The 24,255-nt window shown below is 47.3% G+C and overlaps 3 protein-coding genes across 3 annotated transcripts in view; all 3 read left to right on the top strand.

The window, feature by feature from the left end:
• TSPEAR (thrombospondin type laminin G domain and EAR repeats) overlaps window positions 1–24,255 on the top strand; it is a 143,000-nt gene that overhangs the window by 82,468 nt on the left and 36,277 nt on the right. The window contains exon 2 of the mRNA XM_070366815.1: window positions 785–1,005. Coding sequence (XP_070222916.1) covers window positions 785–1,005 — 221 coding nt within the window. The remainder of the gene's footprint in view (window positions 1–784; window positions 1,006–24,255) is intronic.
• On the top strand, window positions 7,729–8,370 carry LOC106701685 (keratin-associated protein 10-8-like). Its single transcript, XM_014483627.2, has one exon. The coding sequence runs from the start codon at window positions 7,729–7,731 to the stop codon at window positions 8,368–8,370; it is 642 nt and encodes a 213-aa protein (XP_014339113.2).
• On the top strand, window positions 16,491–17,267 carry LOC102264845 (keratin-associated protein 10-8). The gene is made up of 2 exons (XM_070366802.1): window positions 16,491–16,889; window positions 16,983–17,267. Exons 1-2 carry the CDS (start codon window positions 16,491–16,493, stop codon window positions 17,265–17,267), a joined length of 684 nt encoding a protein of 227 aa, XP_070222903.1.

Here is a 24,255-nt window from a genome sequence, read left to right as displayed (position 1 = left end):
ATCCCCGTAGTGCCCTGACCGCTAGCTCCATGTCAGGCTCAGGCCTCCTAGCAGAACCGCCGAGGCCCCGAGGGAGACAGCTCTGGGGAGGGCTTTTCATTCTCACGGGCCTGTGTCTTATCCCAGCCATGACCTGACACATGGCAGCCAAGTTTGGAAGGGTCCAAGGGGCAGCCGTGGGCTCTGCCCCGAGCCAGTCCTTCCCTCCCACTGTGGGGCCAGGGGGTGGTGGGGTTGACACGACCCCCACTGCTAGTCACAGGTGCTCACCCGGCTCCCCACTGTCCTTTCCTACCATCTGGCCTTGGGTATATTTTGTCTGATGACCTTGAACTTCAGAACAGGAGCCCGCCTGCTCCTCTACAGCGTGTGGAGGAGGCAGTGCCCAGGCCGGGGTGAGTCCAGGTCTTGTCAGGTGCCCGCTCTCCAGCAGCACAGGTAACCTCACAGACAGCTCTGCAGGGCACGGATGTGGTCCCTGCCGCATCCAGACCGGGTGCTTCCCACGTGGGAGCCTATCTCCTGGGCACCTGGGGCTAGGCGGGGACTTCCTTGACCTCCAGCTGACCCCCAGCAGGCCCAGCACAGCGCCTGGCAGTCGGAGGACAGGGTGGAGCTGTGGGGAGGAGAGGTCACAGCAGACCCACTGGATTGTAAGCTCTCCGTGCCTCTGTCTGCTCACTGGTTAGAGGGAAGTTGTGACACTCAGCTTGCAGGGCTCTTGTGATGATGCTGCAGTCACACCCAGGCACCCTGTAACCCACCTATGATTTCCTTGACACAGACCTGCGGCCCCTGGATATGCTGGCAGAGGCGGTCCCTCCCGATGGCTCTGCAGTCGGGGTCAGGGTGATGCAGGTCCAAGGTGCACGAGGACTCCAGCTCTCAGCCGCCGCGCCCCGTGCCCTGAGCTTCCCTGCCTCGAGGATTTTCTTCAGATGTGATCTCTTCCCGGAGGAATTTTCCATCGTTGTGACCTTGAAAGTCCCCAGCCTCCCCCCTAAGGTCAGTGACTCCTCCTGCTCTACCTGTAGAATGACCCCGTGCCTTTGCATGTTCCCAATGCCAGAGTGTGCAGGGTGTTCTTGCCTGGAGACTTACAGGGACGGCGGGGCCTGGTGGGCTGCCATCTATGGGGTCGCATAGAGTCGGACACGACTGAAGGACTTAGAGCAATGCCAGAGTGTGCAGAGGGCATGACTGGCCCATCAAGAGGTCAAGAACGGCTGGCCTTGGTAGGTATTGAGGTGCCCATTGCTGTGAGTGTGCAGGCAGAGCCCGTGTGACTGTCACCAAGGGTCCGTATAGCAACTGTAACTTTCTGGTGTCCTGAGCTGTCAAAGGCGAGAGATGATGCCACAGTTTTTAGTTTGACATCCTTTGGCAGGAAATGTGAACAGAATAACAAAACATACCCTTCTGGGGTCTGCTTACCTGAGATTTGCAGTCCCATCCACCCCAGATCCAGCTAACATCCCCACCCTCTCCTGCCAGGACAGGAGCGCTCTGGAAGGTTCCGCAGGGTCCAGGAGAGAGGCACTTGCTAGGCATGCGACCCATCCCTCACGTTCCAAGTCAGGATTCTCCATCTTCTCATAGCAGTATCCGTGCGGGCTCAGTCGTATCCAACTCTTTATGACCCCATGGACTGTAGCCCACCAGGCTCCTCTGTCTATGGGATTTTCCAGGGAAGAATACTGGAGTGGGTTGCCATTTCCTCCTCCAGGAGATCTTCCCCACCTAGGGATTGAACCCACATCTCCTGTGTCTCCTGCATTGGCAGGTGGATGCTTTACCACTGAGCCACCTGGAAAGCCCCATCCTTCCATAACCGAGACTCTCACTGTGAACTCTGTCAACTGTGAGTCCATCCTGATACTCCCTAGGGACTTCTGCTCACGTATCCTCTCTGCTTTCATTCCATGAAATCTACCTGCAAACCCATCTGCTGAGTTTTCAGCTCCAGCCATTGTGTTTTCAGTACTGTAATTTCCATTGTCTTCTGTTTTATGTAATTCCAGTTCTCAGGTAAAAGTCTTTGTCATGTCAGCTACTTTCTTGAACAAGATCCAACCCACGGGTCTCCCAGAAAATTGACTCCATCTCTTTATTTCCTGTGATTCTCAGTAACTTTTTAAAAATAGGTTTTAGTGATTCAGATATCTGAGGTGCACGTGTCTGGGGCATTGGGTGCAGTCAACCTCCAAGTGCAACCCTCACCACAGCCTGTTGTAGCTCATGCCTGTGACATGAGGGCTTCAGAAGGAAGCCCTTAGCCCATTGGCTCCCACCCTTCACCCCACACTCCCCACCCCCAGCCCTAGGCAGCAACCCATTGACTTCACATTATCTTTGGGTTTGCCTGGACATTTCATAGCATGGGAATCATATAATATATGGTCTTTGTAACTGGCTTATGTAGTATGTATTCAAGGTTCACCCGTACTGTAGTATGTATCAGTGCTTCATCCCTTTTTGTGGCCATGCCATAGATTACTGTGAGGATATACCACATTTTGATCGCCCCATCTGTCATTGATGGACATTTGGCTTATTGCTGTCTTCTGGGTATTACGAATAATGCTACTATAAACATTCATGTATAAGCATTTTTGTAGGGGCATGGATTTTCATCTCTCTTGGGTATATACTTAGGAGTGGAGTTGATGGCTCTTACATCAATGGGTTAACATTTTAGAAACTGCCAGACTGTCTCACAAAGTCGCTGCACCACCTGACATCCCCACCAGCACTGGATGAAGCTTGCAGTTTCTCCACATCCTCCCCAACCCTTGTTGTTATCTGACTTCGTTATTCTAGTGACCTTTGTGGGCACGAAGCAGTATCTCACTGTGGCTTTGATTTCATTCCCCTGATGGGTAGCGATGGTGTGTGTTTTTACATGTGCATACTGGCCACTTATGCCTCTTCTTTGGAGGAATGTCTATTCAAGTCCTCTGCCTAGTTTTTGATTGGATTATTTGCCTTTTTAATTGTTGTGTTATGAGAGTTCTTTATATAAGAACTCTAGATATAAGTTCCTTGTGCTATATAGGATTTTCAAATATTTTCTCCCATTCTATGGACTGTATTTTCCCTTTCTTGATGGTCTCCTTTGAAGTACAAAATGTTTTAATTTTGAAGAAGTCATATTTACCTTTTTTTTTTCTTGCTTCTACTTTTAAAGCCATATCTTAGAATCCAATGCCAAATCTGAGGACATGAAGATTTATCCCAAAGTTTTCTCTAATAGCTTTATAGAATTAGCTTTTTTAAAAAAACTTAAAAAAAAAAAATTTTCGGTTGTGCTGTCTTCATTGCTGACACAGAGGCACACAATTATGTATTGATTAGTTGATGAAAATGAGACCGGAGGCTCACAGGAACCAAAATCTTTCTTTCCCCAGAAGCAAAGGTCCAGTGTTTGTGGTAACTTTCTCAAACATAATAATGAGCATTAACTGTGGTTGGCTTTATACCTGCTATTTCACTTTTTTGTTCCTTATTTCACGTCTTTTCATAACTGAGTTCCTCTTTGGGCTTCCCAGGTGGCTCAGTGGTAAAGAATCTGCCTGTCGCTGCAGGAGAGGTAGGTGCAGTCCCTTGGTCAGGAAGATCCCCTGGAGAAGGAAATGGCAACCCACTCCAGTATTCTTGTCTGGAAAATCCCATGGACAGAGGAGCCTGGTGGTCTACAGTCCATGGGGTTGCAAAAGAGTTGGATGCAACTTTGTGACTAAACAACAGCAACAAAAAATCCTCCTTTACTGTTTTTCTTTTAGTAAATATTTTCCGATATAGTGTTCTATTTTTTTAATGATTTTTACCCTATTTTTAAAATTTTCCCTTAGTGTTTGCTCTAGGGCCTACCATATATTTATTTAAGTTATCAGAATCAACTTCTGATTTATACCGACTCAATTCCAGCGATGTATGAAAACATTGCTCCATTTTATATATAACTCTAGTCCTTCCTATATTTTCTGTGGTCTTGCTGTTAAAATATTACACCTTACATGTTAAAATTAAATGATATGTGGTTATAATTACTACTTATTATACTTTTATGATTTTTTAAGAAGCTTAGAGAAGAAAGAAAAGCAATATATATTTAAAGCTTGTTCTATGCTCGGAGAAGGCAATGGCACCCCACTCCAGTACTCTTGCCTAGAAAATCCCAGGAACCGAGGAGCCTGGAAGGCTGCAGTCCATGGGGTTGCTAAGAGTCGGGCAAGACAGAGCGACTTCACTTTCACTTTTCATTTTCATGCATTGGAGAAAGAAATGGCAACCCACTCCAGTGTTCTTGCCTGGAGAATCCCAGGGATGGGGGAGCCTGGTGGGCTGCCGTCTATGGGGTCGCACAGAGTCAGGCACGACTGAAGTGACTTAGCAGCAGCAGCAGCATGCTAACCTTTTTATTGTTTCTGGTTCTATTCACTTCTTCCTGTGGATCTGAGTCATCATCTGCTGTTATTTCCTTTGCCCAGTATAGCTGTGCTCCCAGGTACTGCCTTTCTGCTGATGTTGTCAAATATATTACGTGTCAATGAAGTGTATGCCCAACAATACATTACATACATATTGTTTTATACAATGCTTTATACATATATTATTTTAAATTGTGTTAAATCAATTAAGAGAAGGAATTAAAAAAGTGAATTTGTATTTTTTTTGTAATTACATAGTTACCTTTACTGCTGTTCTTTGTTTTTTCCTGTGGATTAGAATTTCTATCTGGTTACTGGCTTTTTAGTATTTTATAAGATGAATCAACTAATAACAAATTCTCTCTATTTTTATCTGGGAATATATTTTTCCTCCATGTATTAAAAATGCCTTGTTGTATATAGGATTATTGATTGACAGCTTATCAGTTCAGTTCAGTTGCTCAGTCGTGTCCGACTCTTTGCGACCCCATGAATCGCAGCACGCCAGGCCTCCCTGTCCATCACCAATTCCCGGAGTTCACTCAAACTCATGTCCATAAAGTCAGTGATGCCATCCAGCCATCTCATCCTCTGTCGTCCCCTTCTCCTCCTGCCCCCAATCCCTCCCAGCCTCAGAGTCTTTTCCAATGAGTCAACTCTTCACATGAGGTGGCCAAAGTATTGGAGTTTCAGCTTCAGCATCAGTCCTTCCAATGAACACCCAGGACTTATCTCCTTTAGAATGGACTGATTGGATCTCCTGCAGTCCAAGGGACTCTGAAGAGTCTTCTCCAACACCACAGTTCAAAAGCATCAATTTTTCCGCGCTCAGCTTTCTTCATAGTCCAACTCTCACATCCATACATGACCACTGGAAAAACCATAGCCTTGACTAGACGAACCTTTGTTGACAAAGTAATGTTTCTGCTTTTGAATATGCTATCTAGGTTGGTCATAACTTTCCTTCCAAGGAGTAAGCGTCTTTTTATTTTATGGCTGCAGTTACCATCTGCAGTGATTTTGGAGCCCCCCAAAATAAAGTCTGACACTGTTTCCACTGTTTCCCCATCTACTTCCCATGAAATGATGGGACCAGATGCCATGATCTTTGTTTTCTGAATGTTGAGATTTAAGCCAACTTTTTCACTCTCCTCTTTCACTTTCAACAAGGGGCTCTTTAGCTCCTCTTCACTTTCTGCCATAAGGGTGGTGTCATCTGCATATCTGAGGTTATTGATATTTCTCCCAGCAATCTTGATTCCAGCTTGTGCTTCTTCCAGCCCAGCGTTTCTCATGATGTACCCTGCATAGAAGTTAAATAAGCAGGGTGACAATATACAGGCTTGCCGTACTCCTTTTCCTATTTCGAACCAGTCTGTTGTTCCATTTCCAGTTCTAGCTGTTGCTTCCTGACCTGCATACAGGTTTCTCAAGAGGCAGGTCAGGTGGTCTGGTATTCCCATCTCTTTCAGAGTTTTCCAGTTTATTGTGATCCACACAGTCAAAGGCTTTGGCATAGTCAATAAACAGAAATAGATGCTTTTCTGAAACTCTCTTGCTTTTTTTATGATCCAGCGGATGTTAGCAATTTGATCTCTGGTTCCTCTGCCTTTTCTAAAACCAGCTTGAACATCTGGAAGTTCACGGTTCACATATTGTTGAAGCTGGGCTTGGAGAATTTTGAGCATTACTTTACTAGCGTGTGAGATGAGTGCAATTGTGCGGTAGTTTGAGCATTCTTTGGCATTGCCTTTCTTAGGGATTGGAATGAAAACTAGCAGTTTATACTTTGAGAATACCTGGTCCCATTGATTCTTGTCTCAGTTGTTTCCGATGGAAAGTCAGCTGTAAGTCTTACTGGGATTCCCTTGTGAGAGACTCAGCATTTTTCTCCTTCTGCTTTTGAGATTTTCTCTAAGCTTTTGACTTTCAATGTATTTACTAGGATGTGTCTGTTTGTGACTCTTACTTGTGTATCTTATTTGGAATTTCTTCAACCTCCTGGATGTGTAGATTAAAGTTGTTCAATACATTTATACAGTTTTAACATATTATTTCTTTAAGGTAATATTTCTCCATTGTTATCTGACTGCCATGCAGTCCTCCAGTAGAGTCCTCAGCCCCACCCATCAGAGGTCAGTGAAGGCTGGAACTCGAAAGCCCACTTGTCCCTGACAAGTCCTCTATGGAATCTGGGGGCTACCTGCAGACAAGGGCATCACCAAGGTCCTGCCCTTGCCCCTTCAGAGACTTGGAAGAATACAATGGCTGAAAAATGAGGACACACAGGGTCGTGGCCAGATGCCATTGTGCTCGCTAGGCCACAGCTGTGAACGGAGTACTGGAGACACAGTGTCCAGGTGTCCATGCACAAGGCTCACAGACAACCAGGCCCTCCTACTGACGTTCACTGTGACAGACTCCAGGACCTCAACCTGGTGAATGCCTACCGGTGGAAGGGGTCCTTGAGGGAGGAGATGTTGTTCTAATCAGCACCCAGGGCTGCAGGAGCCCCTGACATTGTCTGGACTGTGAGGAGAGGAGGAAGGTGTGAACATTAAGACTCTTTTGTGCAGCTTCTATAAAGGCTCAGGTGCAATGCAGCAAAAGGCAATTGCTCCAGTGGTCATTCTCTCTGGGCTAGCCTGCGTCTGCATCCGAGCCCTTCTCTGTGAGCCAGTCTCTGCCCCAGGAGGACACAGCCCCTCACATCTGACCCAGGGTTCACTCCTAGTAGACACAGGTCCCCTCACCTTCCATGATAACCAGCAGTATCAGCTCACAAAGTACAGCCTGCTCTGTCAGCTCACACCCTGCAGCCATGCCAGTGGGGCGTGGCCAGACCTGTCCACTCCTGAACATACCTCCCTTCTCTCAAAGCCCTGATTCTGGGATTGGCTCTCGTCCCTTCCTTGGGACTAGAAGTTTTGTTTACAAGAGCAGCTGTTGTCCCCACTGGCACAGAGGGCCTTTGTTATCAGAAAGTTACCTGACTGCTACTGTCCTTGCAAAGGCATCAAAAGCTTTGCTGTTATCTTGCCTCTGGAGACAAACATGGGCAGGATATCCCTGCCTCCACTCAGGAGCCTCACCAGCCAAAAGTATTTACAGACAGTGACCAGTGCTGCCAAACAGAGCATGATACTAAACAAAAACAAGGAAGGAAAGACTTCATCAAGCTGTTGCCAGAACAACACACAGCACAGAGGAGAGGTATAAAGCTGGGCAGCTCTGGGAACTCACACACATACTCACTCACACTCACATCCTGACCCTCCTCCAGACCCACAAGCCCACAATGGCTTTCTCCACCCTGTCTGACTGTTCCAGTGACTTGACCTACAACAGCCGGGTCTGCCTGCCTGGGTCATATGACTCCTGCCCTGGGTCCTCCTGGCAGGTGGACGACTGTCCAGAGAGCTGCTGTGAGCCCCCCTGCTGTGCCCCCAGCTGCTGTGCTCCAGCCCCCCGCCTGACCCTCCTCTGTGCCCCAGTGAGCTGCGAGTGCAGCCCCTGCTGCCAGCCAGCCTGCAGCAGCTCCTGCCCAGCCTTGTGCTGCCAGCAGTCTAGCTGCCAGTCCGCCTGTTGCACCTCCTCCCCCTGCCAGCAGGCCTGCTGTGAGCCCGTTTGCTGCAGGCCTGTCAGCTGTACACCTGTCTGCTGCACACCTGTCTGCTGCAGGCCCGTGTGCTGTGAGTCCTCCCCCTGCTCAGCCTCCTTGTGCTGCCAGCCCAACCCCTGCTCCTTGGTCAGTTGCAGACCTTCTTCCTCCCTGTCCCTCCTCTGCCGTCCTGTGTGCCGCCCCGCCTGCTGTGTGCCCACCTCCTCCTGCCAGCCCAGCTGCTGCCGCCCAGCCTCCTGTGTGTCCCTGCTCTGCCGGCCCGCGTGCTCCCGCCCTGCTTGCTGCATCCCAACCTCAGCCCCAGAGCCCTGTTGCTGACCTGGCACATTGCCAACTCCTTCCAGGGCCAACGCTGGCTTTCACGTGAAATTTCTGTGGCCTAGAGCCAAGTCTGGGGTCTCCTTCTGCCCCAGAATTTCCTGTGAGCAGCCTGGGCTGGCTCCTGGTTCCCTCCAGGCCCTGAGTGTCAGCCAGCATCCTGTTTTCCATCCTTGTTGGTCATAGATTTTGTCCTGACCTAGGTGAGGGGTCTGCCTATTAACAAATAAAGTCATTGTCATGCCCTCTCTGTGCCTTGAGTGCATATCTCTTCAAACTCTGGGAAAGACCTTTGTTGTAGAGAGTGGTCCGGGCTGGTTTAGAAACCTGGCCTTGAGTTGTATCCAGGACTGTAACATCATCAGGCACGGCTAACCACGCCCTGCTACTCTCTGCCAGGGTGTCCTGAGGCCATAGTTCGACTGCAGCCTCCAGTCCAGAGTATCCTGCTCACCTGTAGACCCCTGCATGAAGTGAGTGATGGGTGGCAGTGGGGCATATGTTCAGGCCCCAAGCTTGCACACTGGGAACATGGGGCTTCCCTAGGGACAAAGGAGACGTTGTTTAGTAAACATCTACCTTGAATATGTAAAGCTTACTCCAGAAACAGCTTCAGACAGGCTGGTGCCAGCCGTCCCCCTGTGCCCTGGACAGGAGTGTGAGTGCTTCCCTCTGTGTGCGAAAGTCTGGATGGTGAGAGCCACATGCAGTGATGTTGGGAGCCTGTGTGAGTCAAGATTCTCCAGAGAAAGAACCAATAAGACATGTGCACATATACAGAGATTGATGTTGAGGAGCTAGCTCACACAGTTTGGAGGCGGGCAAGACCCAAATCTGCAGGGTGAGCTTCCAGGGAAGAATTGGTGTTGCAGCTACAGATGACCAGCTGGTAGAATCTCTTCTCCTTGAGGGGGCCTCAGTCTGTTCTCAAGGTCTTCAACTCTTGGGTGTAGCCCACAACATTTTGTAGGGCAATCTGTTTTACTCCGAGTCCACTGATTTCAGTATTGATCTCACCTAAGAAGCAACTGTGTCATGACATCCAGACATGTTTACCCAAATAACTGGGCAACGTGGCCTGGTCAGTTGACACTTGAAACTATCCATCACAGGGACCGACAGCCAAAGGCGATGGGCTATTTGGAAATGGCAGGTGCTCACTGGGTGATGCCCTCAGGAATTCAAGTATTAAGGCAGCTATCCCTTTTGGGAAATATGGGGAGGACGGACATACCTGGCCCTTTGGGACAGAGCTGAGTAGGCAGACATCTGTAGGGAAGTGTGAAGGGCCTTGGCTGGGGGCCTAAAATGTAATTGTGCCTATTATAATATGCATGCATGTGTGCTGAGTTGCCTCAAGTGTGTCTGAGTTCTGTGACCTAATTGGCTGTAAGCTGCCCGACTCTTCTGTCCATGAGCTTCTCCAGGCAAGAGTCAGGAGTGGGCCTCTGTGCCCTCCTCCAGGGCTTCTCCTGACCCAGGGGTCAAATCTGTGCCTGCTGCAGTTCTTGCTGGCAGGTAATTCCTTCACTGCTGAGCCGCAGGGGAAGCCCAGCTGTTATAATAGCCACATTCAAAGTGAAAAAAGACAGGTAGAGTGTATTTAATTACATTTTATTAAACCCAATATATGCAAAATGTTTAAAGACATGGGAATAGCAGACCACACTACCTGTCTCCTGAGAAACCTGAATGTGGGTCAAGAAGCAACGATTAGAACTAGATATATAACTGTGGACTGGTTCCAAATTGGAAAGGAGTATCAAGGCTGTATATTGTCATCCTGCTTATTTAGCTTATATGCAGAGTACATCATGCAAAATGCCAGGCGGGATGAAGTACAAGCTGGAATCAAGATGGCTAGGAGAAATATCAACAAGCTTAGTGATGCAGATGATACCACCCTTATGGCAGAAAGTGAAGAGAAACTAAAGAGCCTCTTGATGAAGGAAAGAGGAGAGTGAAAAATCTGACATGAAACTCAGCATTCAAAAAACTAAGATCATAGCATCTGGTCCCATCATTTCATGGGAAATAGATGGGGAAACAATGGAAACAGTGTCAGACTTTATTTTTGGGGCCTCCAAAAAAACTGCAGATGGCTGTGATTTCATGACTGCCACCATGAAATTAAAAGATGCTTGCTCCTTAGAAGAAAGGCTATGACCAACCTAGACAGCATATTAAGAAGCAGAGACATTACTTTGCCAACAGAGGTTTGTCTAGTCAAAGCTGTCGTTTTTCCAGTAGTCATGTATGTATGTGAGAGTTGGACTATAAAGAAGGCTGAGCACCAAAGAATTGGTGCTTTTGATCTATGGTGTTGGAGAAGACTCTTGAGAGTCCCTTGGACAGCAAGGACATCAAGCCTGAACATTCATTGGAAGGACTGATGCTAAAGCTGAAGCTCCAATACTGTGGCCACCTGATGTGAAGAGCTGGCTCATTAGACAAGACTCTAATGTTGGGAAAGACTGATGGCAAAAAGAGAAGCGGGTGGCAGAGGGTGAGATGCTTAGATAGCATCATAGACTCAGTGGGTATGAATTTGAACAAACTCTGGGAGATAGTGGAGGACAGAGGAACCTGGCATGCTGCAGTCCATAGGGTCACAAAGAATTGGACTTCACTTAGTGACTGATCAGCAACAACAATCCAAAAGCTTAGCATTTCAATACATCTGATATTAATGAAGTATCAGAACCTCACCAGGGTCACTGCCTGGGAAGGATCAGACTGTGTGTACCACCAGAACCCATCTCTCTGGCCATTTAGAATTTTCTTCCTTTTCTTCTCACCTCAGTTCAGTTCAGTCACTCAGTCGTATCCAACTTTTTGCTGCCCCATGAATCACAGCACGCCAGGCCTCCCTGTCCATCACCAACTCTCGGAGTTCACTCAAACTCATGTCCATTGAGTCGGTGATGCCATCCAGCCCTCTCATTCTCTGTTGTCCCCTTCTCCTCCTGCCCCCAATCCCTCCAGGCATCAGGGTCTTTTCCAATGAGTCAACTCCTCACATGAGGTGGCCAAAGTATTGGAGTTTCAGCTTCAGCATCAGTCCTGCCAATGGACACCCAGGACTGATCTCCTTTAGGATGGACTGGTTGGATCTCCTTGCAGTCCAAGGGACTCTCAAGGGTCTTCTCCAACACCACAGATCAAAAGCATCAATTCTTTGGCGCTCAGCTTTCTTCACAGCAGTGGCATCCCACTCCAGTACTCTTGCCTGGAAAATCCCATGGATGGAGGAGCCTAGTAGGCTGCAGTCCATGGGGTCGCTAAGAGTCAGACACGACTGAGCGACTTCACTTTCACTTTTCACTTTCATGCATTGGAGAAGGAAATGGCAACCCACTCCAGTGTTCTTGCCTGGAGAATCCCAGGGACGGGGGAGCCTGGTGGGCTGCCGTCTATGGGGTCGCACAGAGTCGGACACGACTGAAGTGACTTAGCAGCAGCAGTAACTTCTCCCCTGGAAGGAAATGGCAACCCACTCCAGTATCCTTACCTGGAGAATCCCATGGACAGAGGGCCCTGATAGGCTATAGTCCATGGGGTCGCAAAGAGTCGGACACAACTGAGTGACTTTTTACTTTACTTTACTTTTCTTCACAGTCCAACTGTCACATCCGTAGATGACCACTGGAAAAACCATAGCCTTGACTAGACGGACCTTTGTTGGCAAAGTAATATCTCTGCTTTTCAATATACTATCTAGGTTGGTCATAACTTTCCTTCCAAAGAGTAAGCGTCTTTATTTCTTCTCACCTACACCTGCCCAATTCCCCATGTTCTCCTGTATGTTTCATCCTTGGCCATTTGTCTTCTTTCTTCCTGGTTTATGGTCTTAAGATTTTTTTCATCTGGACCATTTTTAAAGTCTTTATTGAATTTGTTGCCACATTGCTTCTTTTCTGTGTTTCGGTTTTTCTGGCTGAGGGGCGTGTGGGATCTTGGCCTCCTGACCAGGGACTGAACTCACACCCCATGCAGTGGAAGGCGGATCCTAAACCACTGGACCTCCAGGGGAGTCCCATCGTTTGTCTTGTTTCTTTAAGTGTTTCTCCAAGAGGGAATCATGAATAGAGTGTTTTCCAAGCTCTTGCTTATGTGAAAATACACTGCTGCTCTCTTTACTTGAGAAAGATATAAGGGGCTTCCCAAGTGGCACTACTGGTAAAGACTTGGCCTGCCAATGCAGGAGAAAGATGTAATAATTTGAAAAAAGGAAAAATGAGCTTTAGTCCCCAGTGTTCCCCCAGAAGCTCTGTGTCTTTCACTGTTTGGTGGGAGAGGTCCAGGGTCTGCCTGGTAATAGTTCATTTCCAGACCAGACTGTCGGCCATTTCTTCCTACCTGGAGATGGAGCTGCCCTTCATTCAGTTCATTTAAAAACTGCCAGTTTGGAAAACTCAGCAGTGGCCACAGGACTGGAAAATGTTAGTTTTCATTCCAATCCCTAAGAAAGGCAATGCCAAAGAATACTCAAACTACCGCACAACTGCACTCATCTCACACGCTACCAAAATCATGCTCAAAATTCTCCAAGCCAGGCTTCAACAGTACATGAACTGTGAACTACCAGAGTTCAAGCTGGTTTTAGAAATGGCAGAGGAACCAGAGATCAAATTACCAACATCTGATGGATCATCAAAAAAGCAAGAGAGTTCCAGAGAAGCATCTATTTCTACTTTACTGACTATGCCAAAGCCTTTGACTGTGTGGATCACAATAAACTGTGGAAAATTCTGAAAGAGATGGGAATACCACACCACCTGACCTGTCTCTTGAGAAATCTGTATGCAGGTCAGGAAGCAACAGTTAGGACTAGACATGGAACAACAGACTCGTTCCAAATAGGGAAAAAAAATGCATCAAGGCTCTATATTGTTACCATGCTTATTTAACTTACATGCAGAGTACATCATGAGAAATACTGGGCTGGCTAAGCACAAGCTGGAATCAAGATTGCTGGGAGAAATATCAATAACCTCAGATATGCAGATGACACCACCCTTATGGCAGAAAGTGAAGAAGAACTAAGGAGCTTCTTGATGAAAGATAAAGAGGAGAGTGAAAAGGTTGGCTTAAGCTCAACATTCAGAAAACAAAGATCATGGCATCTGGTCCCATCACTTCATGGCAAATAGATGGAGAAACAGTGGAAACAGTGGCAGACTTGATTTTTTAGGGAGCTCCAAAATCACTGCAGATGGTGACTGCAGCCATTAAATAAAAATACGCTTATTCCTTACAAGAAAAGTTATGACCAACCTAGAAAGCATATTGAAAAGCAGAGACATTACTTTGCCAACACAGGTCTGTCTGGTCTATGGTTTTTCCAGTAGTTGTGTGTGGATGTGAGAGTTGGACCATAAAGAAAGCTGAGCTCAGAAGAATTGATGTTTTTGAACTGTGGTGTTGGAGAAGACTCTTGAGAGTCCCTTGGACTGCAAGAGATCTAACCAGTCCATCTTAAAGGAAATAAGTCCTGAATGTTCATTGGAAGGACTGATGCTGAAGCTGAAACTCCAATCCTTTGGCCACCTGATGCGAAGAGCTGACTCATTTGAAAAGACCCTGATGGGGGAAAGATTGAAGGAAGGAGGAGAAGGGGATGACAGAGGATGAGATGGTTTGATGGTATCACTGACTCAATGGACGTGAGTTTGAGTGAACTCCAGGAGTTGGTGATGGACAGGGAGGCCTGACGTGCTGCAGTCCATGGGGTCACAGTCGGACATGACTGAGTGACTGAACTGAACTGACTGAATGTATGTTTATGGTGGGCTCTAAAAATCCAGTGCTCTTGAATTCATGAGGCTCTTCCAGTCCAAACACATACAGCTTGGTGCGCTCAGCTCAGAGTGGTTCGTGTTCAGTCCTGTCTACTGTTCTGTCCTAGCTCTTCCTTCTTCCTTGTTAGCAACTGAGCGATCACGTTTGGTGTCAGCGAAACACATGGTCTGTTTATTACATTTTCTCTCATCATATTTGGAGATTTATGCTTTACATCTTTTGGGCTTCCCTTGTGGCTGGCTGGTAAAGAATCTGCCTGCAATGTGGGAGACCTGGGTTTGATCCCTGGGTTGGGAAGATCCCCTGGAGAAGGGAAAGGCTACCTATTCCAGTGTTCTGGCCTGGAGAATTCCTTGGACTGTATAATCTATGGGGTCACAAAAAGACAGACACGACTGAGCAAATTTCACTACACTCTGTTGGAATAAGTAGCACCTTACTCTAGTATTCCTGCCTGGAGAATCCCATGGACAGAGGAACCTGGCAGGCTACAGTCCATGGGGTCACAAAGAGTCAGACACGACTGAGCCCCTGAGCAAGCATGCATACTTTACCTCTGTGGATTGGAGGAAGTAGCAGTGTTTGTGCTGGAAACCACAGAGTTGATTTTCTGTGGTGTTAATTTTGCTGCTTCCCGCCTCTGTTGTAAATTTTCAGCTCAGCTGCCTGGTGCTAAGCTTCCCTGGACACATGCTTCCTTCTGCGAGTAGCACTGAAGTTGGCCTGGGGGAAGGCCTGGCTAAGAGCCTCGATCCTATACACAGACGGCTGGCTTCCAGTCCCAGTCCTGAGACTTTGGGCTGTGTGACCTGGACATGGTTGCTTAACTTCTCTGTGCCTGGGCTTCCTCACCTACTTACAGAAACTTCCTTGCTGAGTGGATGTGAAATCAAGTGACTTGGCAGGTGTAGAGCATTCAGCTCACCACCTGGCCTAGAACAGGTGCTCAGACAGTGTCATCTGACCCCACAGCCATGGTCAGGGCCACCGTGATGACCACTGCCTAGATGTCACTGTCTTCCCCAGAGTCAGCCCTTGCTGACTTGCTGTTCCAGGCTCCCTGGGACCACATCTTCTTGTATCCACAAGGAAAACCAACTCTTGCCTGAGCTTTACTTCTGGGTGTTGCCTTGGGTCCTCGAGTCTCCGCTGCTCACACGCGGTTCTCCAGGAGGAGACCCTCCCTCTCTCTGGGTCTTTCAGGACATTCCCCTTGAGGAAGGCAGGCCAGGGGGGCAGATTGCTCAGATGAGAAGTGTGTGGTGCACAGGGTGTGCTGTGAGCAGTTGGGTCTGGGTGAAATGTTGATGAACGCGGCCCCTGACTCAGACACCTGTGAGCGCTGCTCCCTGAAATCTCCTAACAGACTCCACGTATGACCACGCTCCGTTAACGCTCCTCTCAGGCACACTGGCTGGGCTGCAGGGGACTGGATGTCCCTGTCACCATGCTTCCTGCTGGCAGAGCAGCTGCTGGGGTGAGTGCCAGGATCTCCCAGCCCCTGCTGAACACGACTCTCACCTGGTTGCACGGTCACATCCCCTGGACCACTTGCATTTTACAGACGTGCACATGTCACTTTACACCTAAGTTTAAAAATGCGTAAAACTCAAAATATTATTAAAAGTACTGCACCTCAAACAGAGGAGAGCTCAACATCTAAATTCACCAATTTAGAGAGATGATCACCTCTAAACCTCATCAGCATTGTTCCTGTTGTTCAGTCGCTCAGTCGTGTCCCACTCTTCGTGGCCCCATGGACTATACAGCACAGCAGGCTTCCCTGTCGTTCACCATCTCCCAGAGCTTGCACAAACTCATGTCCATTAAGTCAATGATACTATGTAACCAACTCGTCCTCTGTTGTCCCCTTCTCTTCCTGCTTTAATCTTGCCCAGCATCAGGGTCTTTTCTAATGAGTCAGCTCTTTGAAACAGTGGCCAAAGGATTGGAGCTTCAGCTTCAGCATCAGTCCTTCCAATGAATATTCAGGGTTCATTTCATGTAGGATCTTACCTAGATATTTTCTATATCTTTTCTGGAGCCAAAGGAGAAATGGAAAAACATCCTGCAACATGGGATATTTACGCTCACAGGTTTAATGAGTGAAAACTATTGTGGAAACTATGCCAGCACTAATGAGGGGCTCCTTCAGCCAGCTCTCAACCCCAACAAGGAAGGGAGGGCCTGGGAGTCTCCTGTGGGGACAACACAAGCCAACGGCCAGGTATAAAAGCCCTGCATCCCCAAGCACCTCACACACACAGCTCATACACTCACACACACACAAACCCTCCTCCAGCCCCACCACCTCCACCATGGCAGCCTCCACCATGTCCGTCTGCTCCAGCGACATGAGCTATGACTGTCCAGAGAGCTGCTGCGAGCCCCCCTGCTGTGCCCCCAGCTGCTGTGCCCCGGCCCACCGCCTGACCCTCCTCTGTGCCCCAGTGAGCTGCGAGTCCAGCCCTTGCTGCCAGCCAGCCTGCAGCAGCTCCTGCCCAGCCTCCTGCTGCCAGCAATCTAGCTGCCAGTCCTCCTGCTGCACCTCCTCCCCCTGCCAGCAGGCCTGCTCTGAGCCGGTCTGCTGCAGGCCTGTCTGTTGCAGGCCCGTCTGCTGCACACCTGTCTGCTGCAAGCCCGTCTGCTGTACACCTGTCTGCTGCAGACCCATCTGCTGCAGGCCCGTCTGCTGCACACCTGTCTGCTGCAGGCCGGTCTGCTGTGAGGCCTCCCCCTGTTCTACCTCCTCATGTTGCCATCAGTCTAGCTGCCAGCCCTCCTGCTGCACCTCCTCTCCCTGCCAGCAGGCCTCCTGTGCTGTTTGCTGCACCCCTGTCTGCTGCACGCCTGTCTGCTGCAGGCCCGTGTGCTGTGAGGCCTCCCCCTGCTCAGCCCCCTCGTCCTGCTGCAAACCCTCCACCTCTGTGTCCCTCCTCTGCCGCCCCGTGTGCCGCCCCGCCTGCTGTGTGCCCAAGTCCTCCTGCCAGCCCAGCTGCTGCCGCCCGGCCTCCTCCGTGTCCCTCCTCTGCAGGCCCGCATGCTCCCGCCCGGCCTGCTGCATCCCAACCTCGGCCCTGGAGCCCTGCTGCTGACCTGGCATGTCACCACAGAGCCAGCCGAGCTCAGGTTCCACCTGTGACTTGGTCCTCTGTCCTGATCTGGGCTGGGTGGTTTCCCTCACTCAGGACAGGGTCCCCGATGTGTCCACTGTCCTGACTGACTGACCTCTCACTCCTGCCCCAGGAACCCCGACTTCACGGCTCCCTGGGGCTTCTGCCTCCCAGGAGTCACCTCCAGCTGTCTCTGGGTCACCTGCCCCCCTACCCCTCCAGATCCTCTAGCTGGGTCACTTGGCCTGGACTTCCAACCAGTCAGCACCCCCATCAGGCACCTGGATAAATAAACTCACGTCATCACCTGATTGCTCCCTTCATGTGGTTCTCTGTTGGGGTGGGTGCAGGGGTGGAAGGAAGCACACGATTGTGACCTGACACTAGTCTCCTCCAGCCAAAAGCATTTCTGTTGGTAAGCGAGCGTGTTAGTCACTCAGTCATGTCCGACTCTCTGAGACCCCATAGACTGTAGCCCACCAGGTTCCTCTGTCCATGGAATTCTCCAGGCAAGAATACTGGAGTGGGTTGCTATTTCCTTCTCCAGGGGATCTTCCTGACTCAGGGTTCGAACCTGGATCTCCTGCATTGCAGGCAGGTTCTTCACTGTCTGAGTCACTGGGGAAGCCCCGGCAGTAAGTGACTGAGACCCCAAAGGGCATTGGCCTGACCCCTCTGGACAAGGTCACCATATGGGGCTCCTGCTTCTCCAGGAAGTCAGTGCCTGTTCAGGCCCTGTCCTGTGGCTGGTCCCCTGCAGACCTGTCATGGTCTAGGGGTTTCTCAGGCTCCCTGGACTGTTCCTGCCCACTTGAAACATATGGAACTGGCCCCTTGAGTCCGCTCCATGCGGGTGACCTAAGGACCCCATGTGACACAACCTGTATGTGGCTGGGGTCACCCCTTTGGTCAGCCAGTGGGTCTGCACTTTTAGCAGAAATGTGGTGGGAGGGGGAGGCTGCTCCAACCGTGTGGGGTGAGAGGGCCTGGATGACCTTCCCCCCCGACTGATCCAGAGAACTAACAAGGTCCGGACACAAGGAGGTTGAGATGCTGGACTTGAGGAGGACAGCACAGGCCCACCTGGGAGGGGAAAGAAACTGAGTGGGTCTCACAGCTGCCCAGCTCACCCCCTCGAGAATGTTTCCAGGACCCAGGCCAGAAACCCAGGTGGAGTGCCATGGATCCCTCAGTTTTAGAGCTGGTCTTGGAATTGGGGGCGTTGTGGGGCAGCTAGTGTCCGGGGTCAGGATGCCAGAGAGAAGAGAGCTGTTCTGAGAAACTCCCCTGTCCACGGAGGGCCTCCCTTAAGTGTCCCCTGAGAAATGATAAGCAAACAGGTGTGAGGCTGAGCCTGGGAAAACCCATAAAGTTAGCTGGACTGATTGGCAGAGATGAGAGACAGCCTTAAATGGACCTGCCCCCACCAGCCTGTTGGAAATATTCATAAGTCTCAGGACATGGGGTGGCTCTTCCGAAGGATGTTGCCTCAATTCTGAGAGAAAATAGTAGGAATGGAAGAGGAGAACTTAGCACAGACGCCCAGATATTAAAAGGAAATGCAATAAGCAATTAAGGTGATATGGACTCATTCTTTGAAGGCACAAATAACCAAAATTCACTTAAAAAAACCCAGATCTCCTCAATTGTCCTGTATCAACTTAACATATCTTGTTTTTTAGGGCAGTTTTAGGTTCAGAGCAAAACTGAGTGGGAGGTATAGAGTTCCTATATAGTCACACCCTCACACAGGTGCAGCCTACCCACCATCAGTATCTTGTGATTTGATGCATTTGTTACAAATGGGCTACATTTGTTATAATGGATAAACCTACACTGACATGTTAATATCACCCAAAGTCTATTGTTTACATAGAGTTCACTCTTGCTGTTGCTAAGTTCTATGTGTTTTGATAACTGTATTATAGCACATGTGGAGCATTACGGAATAGTTTCCCTGCCCTAAAAATCCTCTGTGCTCCATCTGTTCATCTCTTCTTCCCTGCTAACCCCTGGCAACCACTGATCTTTTTACCGACTCCATAGTTTTGTCTTTTCCAGAATGTCATATCCTTGGAACCATCAGGAGTGGAAACTTTTCAGATTGGCTTCTTTCACTTAGGACTGTGCACTTACGTTTCCTTCATGTTCCTTCATGCCTTATAGCCTTTTTCTATTTTTTTTTTTGAGGGAAAATATTCATAACACAAAGTTTACAACCTTAACCACTTTAAAGTGTACAGTTCAGTGGTATTAAGTACATTCATAACCATGTGTAACCATCACCACTGTCCATACTTGGAACTCTTTATCTTGCAAAACAAACTCTATACACATTAAACAACAATTCCCATACTTCCTTTCTCACAGCTCCTGGAAAGCATCATTCTACTTTTTGTCTCTAAAGTACTTCGTGTAGATGAAATCCCAAAGTGTTTGTCTTTTTGTGACTGGCTTATTTATCTTACCATAATGTCCTCATGCTTTGTCCATAAGTGCCGGATTTACTTCCTGTTAATGGGTGAATAATATTCCATTCTATGGGTATACCTCATTTTGCTTATCCATTCATCCATCAGTGAACACCTGAATGGCTTCCACTTTTCAGCTATTGTGAAAAATGCTTCTGTGAATGTGGTTTTACAAATAGCTCTTCAAGATTCAGCTTTCAATTCTTTTCAGCATGGACCTAGTAGAAATACTGGATCATACAGTAATTCTACTTTTAATTTTGAAGAACCATCATACTGATTTCCACGTAGATGTACCAGTTCATGTTCCCACCAACAGTGTACAAGCGTTCCAGTTTCTTCACAGTCTCACCAGTATTTATGTTGTTTTTTAAAATAAATGGTCATTATACTAAGAGGTATAAGGTGGTACCTCACTGTAGTTTTGATTTGCATTTCTCTAATGATTAGTTACATTCAGTATATTTTCATGTGCTTATTGGCCATTTGTATATCTTCTTTGGAAAAATGTCTATTCATGGCCTTTGCTCATTTCTGAGTTAGGTTTTTTGTTGTGGTTGTTATTGAGTTTTAGGAGTTCTCTATATTTTCTGGATATCAATCTCTTATCAGATATATGATTTTCAAATCTTTCCTCACATTTCTTTGGGTTACCTTTGTTCTCTGTTGATACTACATTTTGATGAAAAATATTTAAAATTTTCATGAAGTCCCGTTTCTATATTTTCTTATGCTGACTATGTCATTGGTGTCATATCCAGGAAATGACTGCCAAATTCAAGGTTGTGAAGTTTTGTCCTATTTTTTCTTCAAAGCGTTTTATAGTTACAGGTCTTACATTTAGATTGAGGATCCACTTTGAGTTAATTTTGTGTATGATGTTAGGTATGGATCTAACTTCATTCTTGTGCATGTGAATATCCAATTTTCCTAGAACCATTTGTTGAAAAGACTGTCTTTTCTCCAGTGAATGGACTTAATGCCCTTGTCAAAAATGGTTTGACCTAACGTGTGAGGGTTTGTTTTTGGATCCTGTATTCTCTTCCATTCATCTCTATGTCTGACTTTGTGCCAGTGCCACTCTATTTGATTACTGTCGCTTTGTAGTGAGCTTTGAAATCAGGGAGTATGATTCCTCTGGCTTTGTCCTTTTTCAGGATTTTTTTTTTTTTTTGGTTATTCAAGGTCCCTTAAAATTCCATATGAATTTTAGAATGAGTCTTTTTATATTTCTGTAAAAAGTCATCAAGATGTTGATAGCAACTGTATTAAATATATAGATTGCTTTGGACAGTAATGATATCTTAACAATATTAAAGCTTCCAATCCATAAATATGGGGTGTCTTTCCATTTACTTATGTCTTCTTTCATTTCTTTCAACAATGATTTGTAGTTTTCACTGGATAAGTTTTTGACCTCCTTGATTAACTCCTAAGTATTTTACTTTTTTGATGATATTCTAAATGGAATCATTTTTGTAATTTCCTTTTAGGGTTATTCATTATTAGTGTATAGAAATACAACTAATTTTTTGTATATTGACTTTGTATCCTGCTGTTTTGCTGAATTCACATATTAGTTGTAATGGTTTTGTGTGTAGGTATGGAATTTTTCAGATTTTGTACACATAAGGATTATGTATATATAACATCTGTGAATGGAGATGATTTTACTTCTTTTTCAACTTGATGCTGCTAAGTCACTTCAGTCATGTCTGACTCTGTGCGACCCCATAGACGGCAGCCCACCAGGCTCCCCCATCTCTGGGATTCTCCAGGCAAGAACACTGGAGTGTGTATATGTACCACAGCTTTCTTATCCATTCATATACACAATAGAGTATTACTCAGCCATTAAAAAGAATACATTTGAATCAGTTCTAATGAGGTAGATGAAACTGGAGCCTATTATACAGAGTGAAGTAAGCCAGAAAGAAAAACACCAATACAGTATACTAACGCATATGTATGGAATTTAGAAAGATGGTAACAATAACTCTGTATCCGAGACAGCAAAAGAGACACTGATGTATAGAACAGTCTTTTGGACTCCGTGGGAGAGGGAGAGGGTGGGATGATATGGGACAATGGCATTGAAACATGTATAATATCATATATGAAACGAGTTGCCAGTCCAGGTTCGATGCACGATACTGGATACTTGGGGCTGGTGCACTGGGACGACCCAGAGGGATGGTACAAGGAAGGAGGAGGGAGGAGGGTTCAGGATGGGGAACACGTGTATACCTGTGGCGGATTCATGTTGATATATGGCAAAACCAATACAATATTGTAAAGTTTAAAAAAAAAACTGGAGTGGGTTGCCATTTTTTTCTCCAATGCATGAAAGTGAAAAGTGAAAGGGAAGTCGCTCTGTCGTGCCCAACTCTTAGTGACCACGTGGACTACAGCCTACCAGGCTCCTCCGTCCATGGGTGTTTCCAGGCAAGAGTACTGGAGTGGGTTACCATTACCTTCTCCGTTTTTCAACTTAAATCCCTTTTATTTTTCCTTTTGTCAAGCTGGTAAAGGATCTGCCTGAAAGGCAGGATACCCTGGTTTGATTCTTGGGTTGGGAAGATCCCCTGGAGAAGTGACAGACTACCCACACCGGGGCTTCCCTGGTGGCTGAGATGTATGGGTTGAATCCCTGGCTTGGAAAGATCGCCTGGAGGAGGGCTTGGCAACCCACTCCAGTATTCTTGCCTGGAAAATCCCCATAGACAGAGGAGCCTGGCGGGCTACAGTCCATGGGGTCACGAAGAGTGGGACACGACTAAGCGACTAAACACAACACATCACCTCCAAATTGATCTATAGATTCAAAGTAATTCCAATAACAAATAGGATTTCTTTGTTAGTATCAATAAGTTAACCCTAAAATTATTTGGAAAGGCAAAGGAGCTCAAGGAGCCACAAAATTTGAAAATGAGGAAGAAAGTTGGAGGTTTTATCCTATCTGACTTTAGTATTTACCATGCTGCTGCTGCTGCTAAGTCGCTTCAGTCGTGTCTGACTCTGTGCGACCCCATAGACGGCAGCCCACCAGGCTCCCCCGTCCCTGGGATTCTCCAGGCAAGAACACTGGAGTGGGTTGCCATTTCCTTCTCCAGTGCATGAAAGTGAAAAGTGAAAGTGAAGTCGCTCAGTCGTGTCCGACTCTTAGCGACCCCATGGACTGCAGCCCACCAGGCTCCTCTGTCCATGGGATTTTCCAGGCAAGGGTACTGGAATGGGGTGCCAATAATCAAAACAGTCCAATGCTAGCAAAGGTAAAGGCCCAGATGAATGATACAGAAAAGAATCCCAGGGATGGGGGAGCCTGGTGGGCTGCCATCTATGGGGTCGCACAGAGTCGGACACAACTGAAGCGACTTAGCAGCAGCAGCAGCAGCAGCAGCAGCAGCAGAGGAAGACATAGGAGAAAATCTTTGTGACCTTGTGGTTAGACAGAGTTCTTAGATTCAATACCAAAAGCATGATCGCTAAAAGAAAAAAAGGAATACCCTGGACTTTATCAGTATTAAATTGTATTGTTCATCAAAAGGCACTCTTAAAGAATGAAAACACAAGCCATAGACTTGGAGAAAATATTTGCAAATCACACATCTGACTAAAGTACTTATATCCAAAATATATAAAGAACACTCAAAATCCAACATCAAGAAAAACTAACAAAGAAAAGGGCGTAAAGATTTGAAGAAATACCAAAGAAGATGCAGGGATGGCAAATAAGCATATAAAATGATGCTCCGCATCATTACTCAGTAGGGAAGTGCAAATTAAAACTGCCACAAAGTCCCCTTCATATCTATGAGAAAGGCTCGAATTAAAAACCATTACCATGCCAGTGTAGGCAAGGACCTCCTAGAAAAGTCACAACTGCAGTGATTTTGAATCAGCACTTGCCTGGGGCTTTGGGCGGAAGGAGGAGCTAATTCCAGTGGGACAGGAGTTTGGGGGCCTCTATGGTCTGGTGGGGATGTGTCTGCATTGGTCAAACTCAGAGACCTGCACGCGGGAAAGAGTCTGTCAAAGGCCAGAGGGGCGGGGCAGCCATCAGGCACTTGCTTCTACAGGGTCAAGCCGATGGACCTCCTCTCCCTCTGTCTGCTTTTTGCTGACTTTGTTGTTCTTTATTATTCTTTTTTATATTCTGCCTGCCTTTGGGCTCGCTCTTTTTCTGGACCATGTACTCTCAAGGTGGTTTTTGTAGAAACTATATGAGTGGCTTCTTTTCAGAATAGCTGTCTTATCCAAAATGCTCTAATCTCCATCCACCCGATAATCCATTTCCTCAGACTTTCAAGAGTTGGTTGCACTGTCTTCAGATATGTTGATTGGCTGAGTGAAGTCAGATGCCAAACTCTCTGGAAGCTTTTAGGCTGTTTCCTCGTATTTGGCGTCAGACATTTCACCAGTGTGTCAGACACGCACCGTTTTCCATTCCTCTTGTCCTAGTTCGGTCCAAGTCCCAAATCGGAAGCACCGTGTTTCTC

This window comes from Bos mutus, unplaced genomic scaffold (genome assembly GCF_027580195.1).
Source record: "Bos mutus isolate GX-2022 unplaced genomic scaffold, NWIPB_WYAK_1.1 CTG214, whole genome shotgun sequence".
Lineage (NCBI taxonomy): Eukaryota > Metazoa > Chordata > Mammalia > Artiodactyla > Bovidae > Bos > Bos mutus.
The sequence above is the reverse complement of the archived record's forward strand: the minus strand, read 5'-3'. Positions and strand labels throughout refer to the sequence as shown.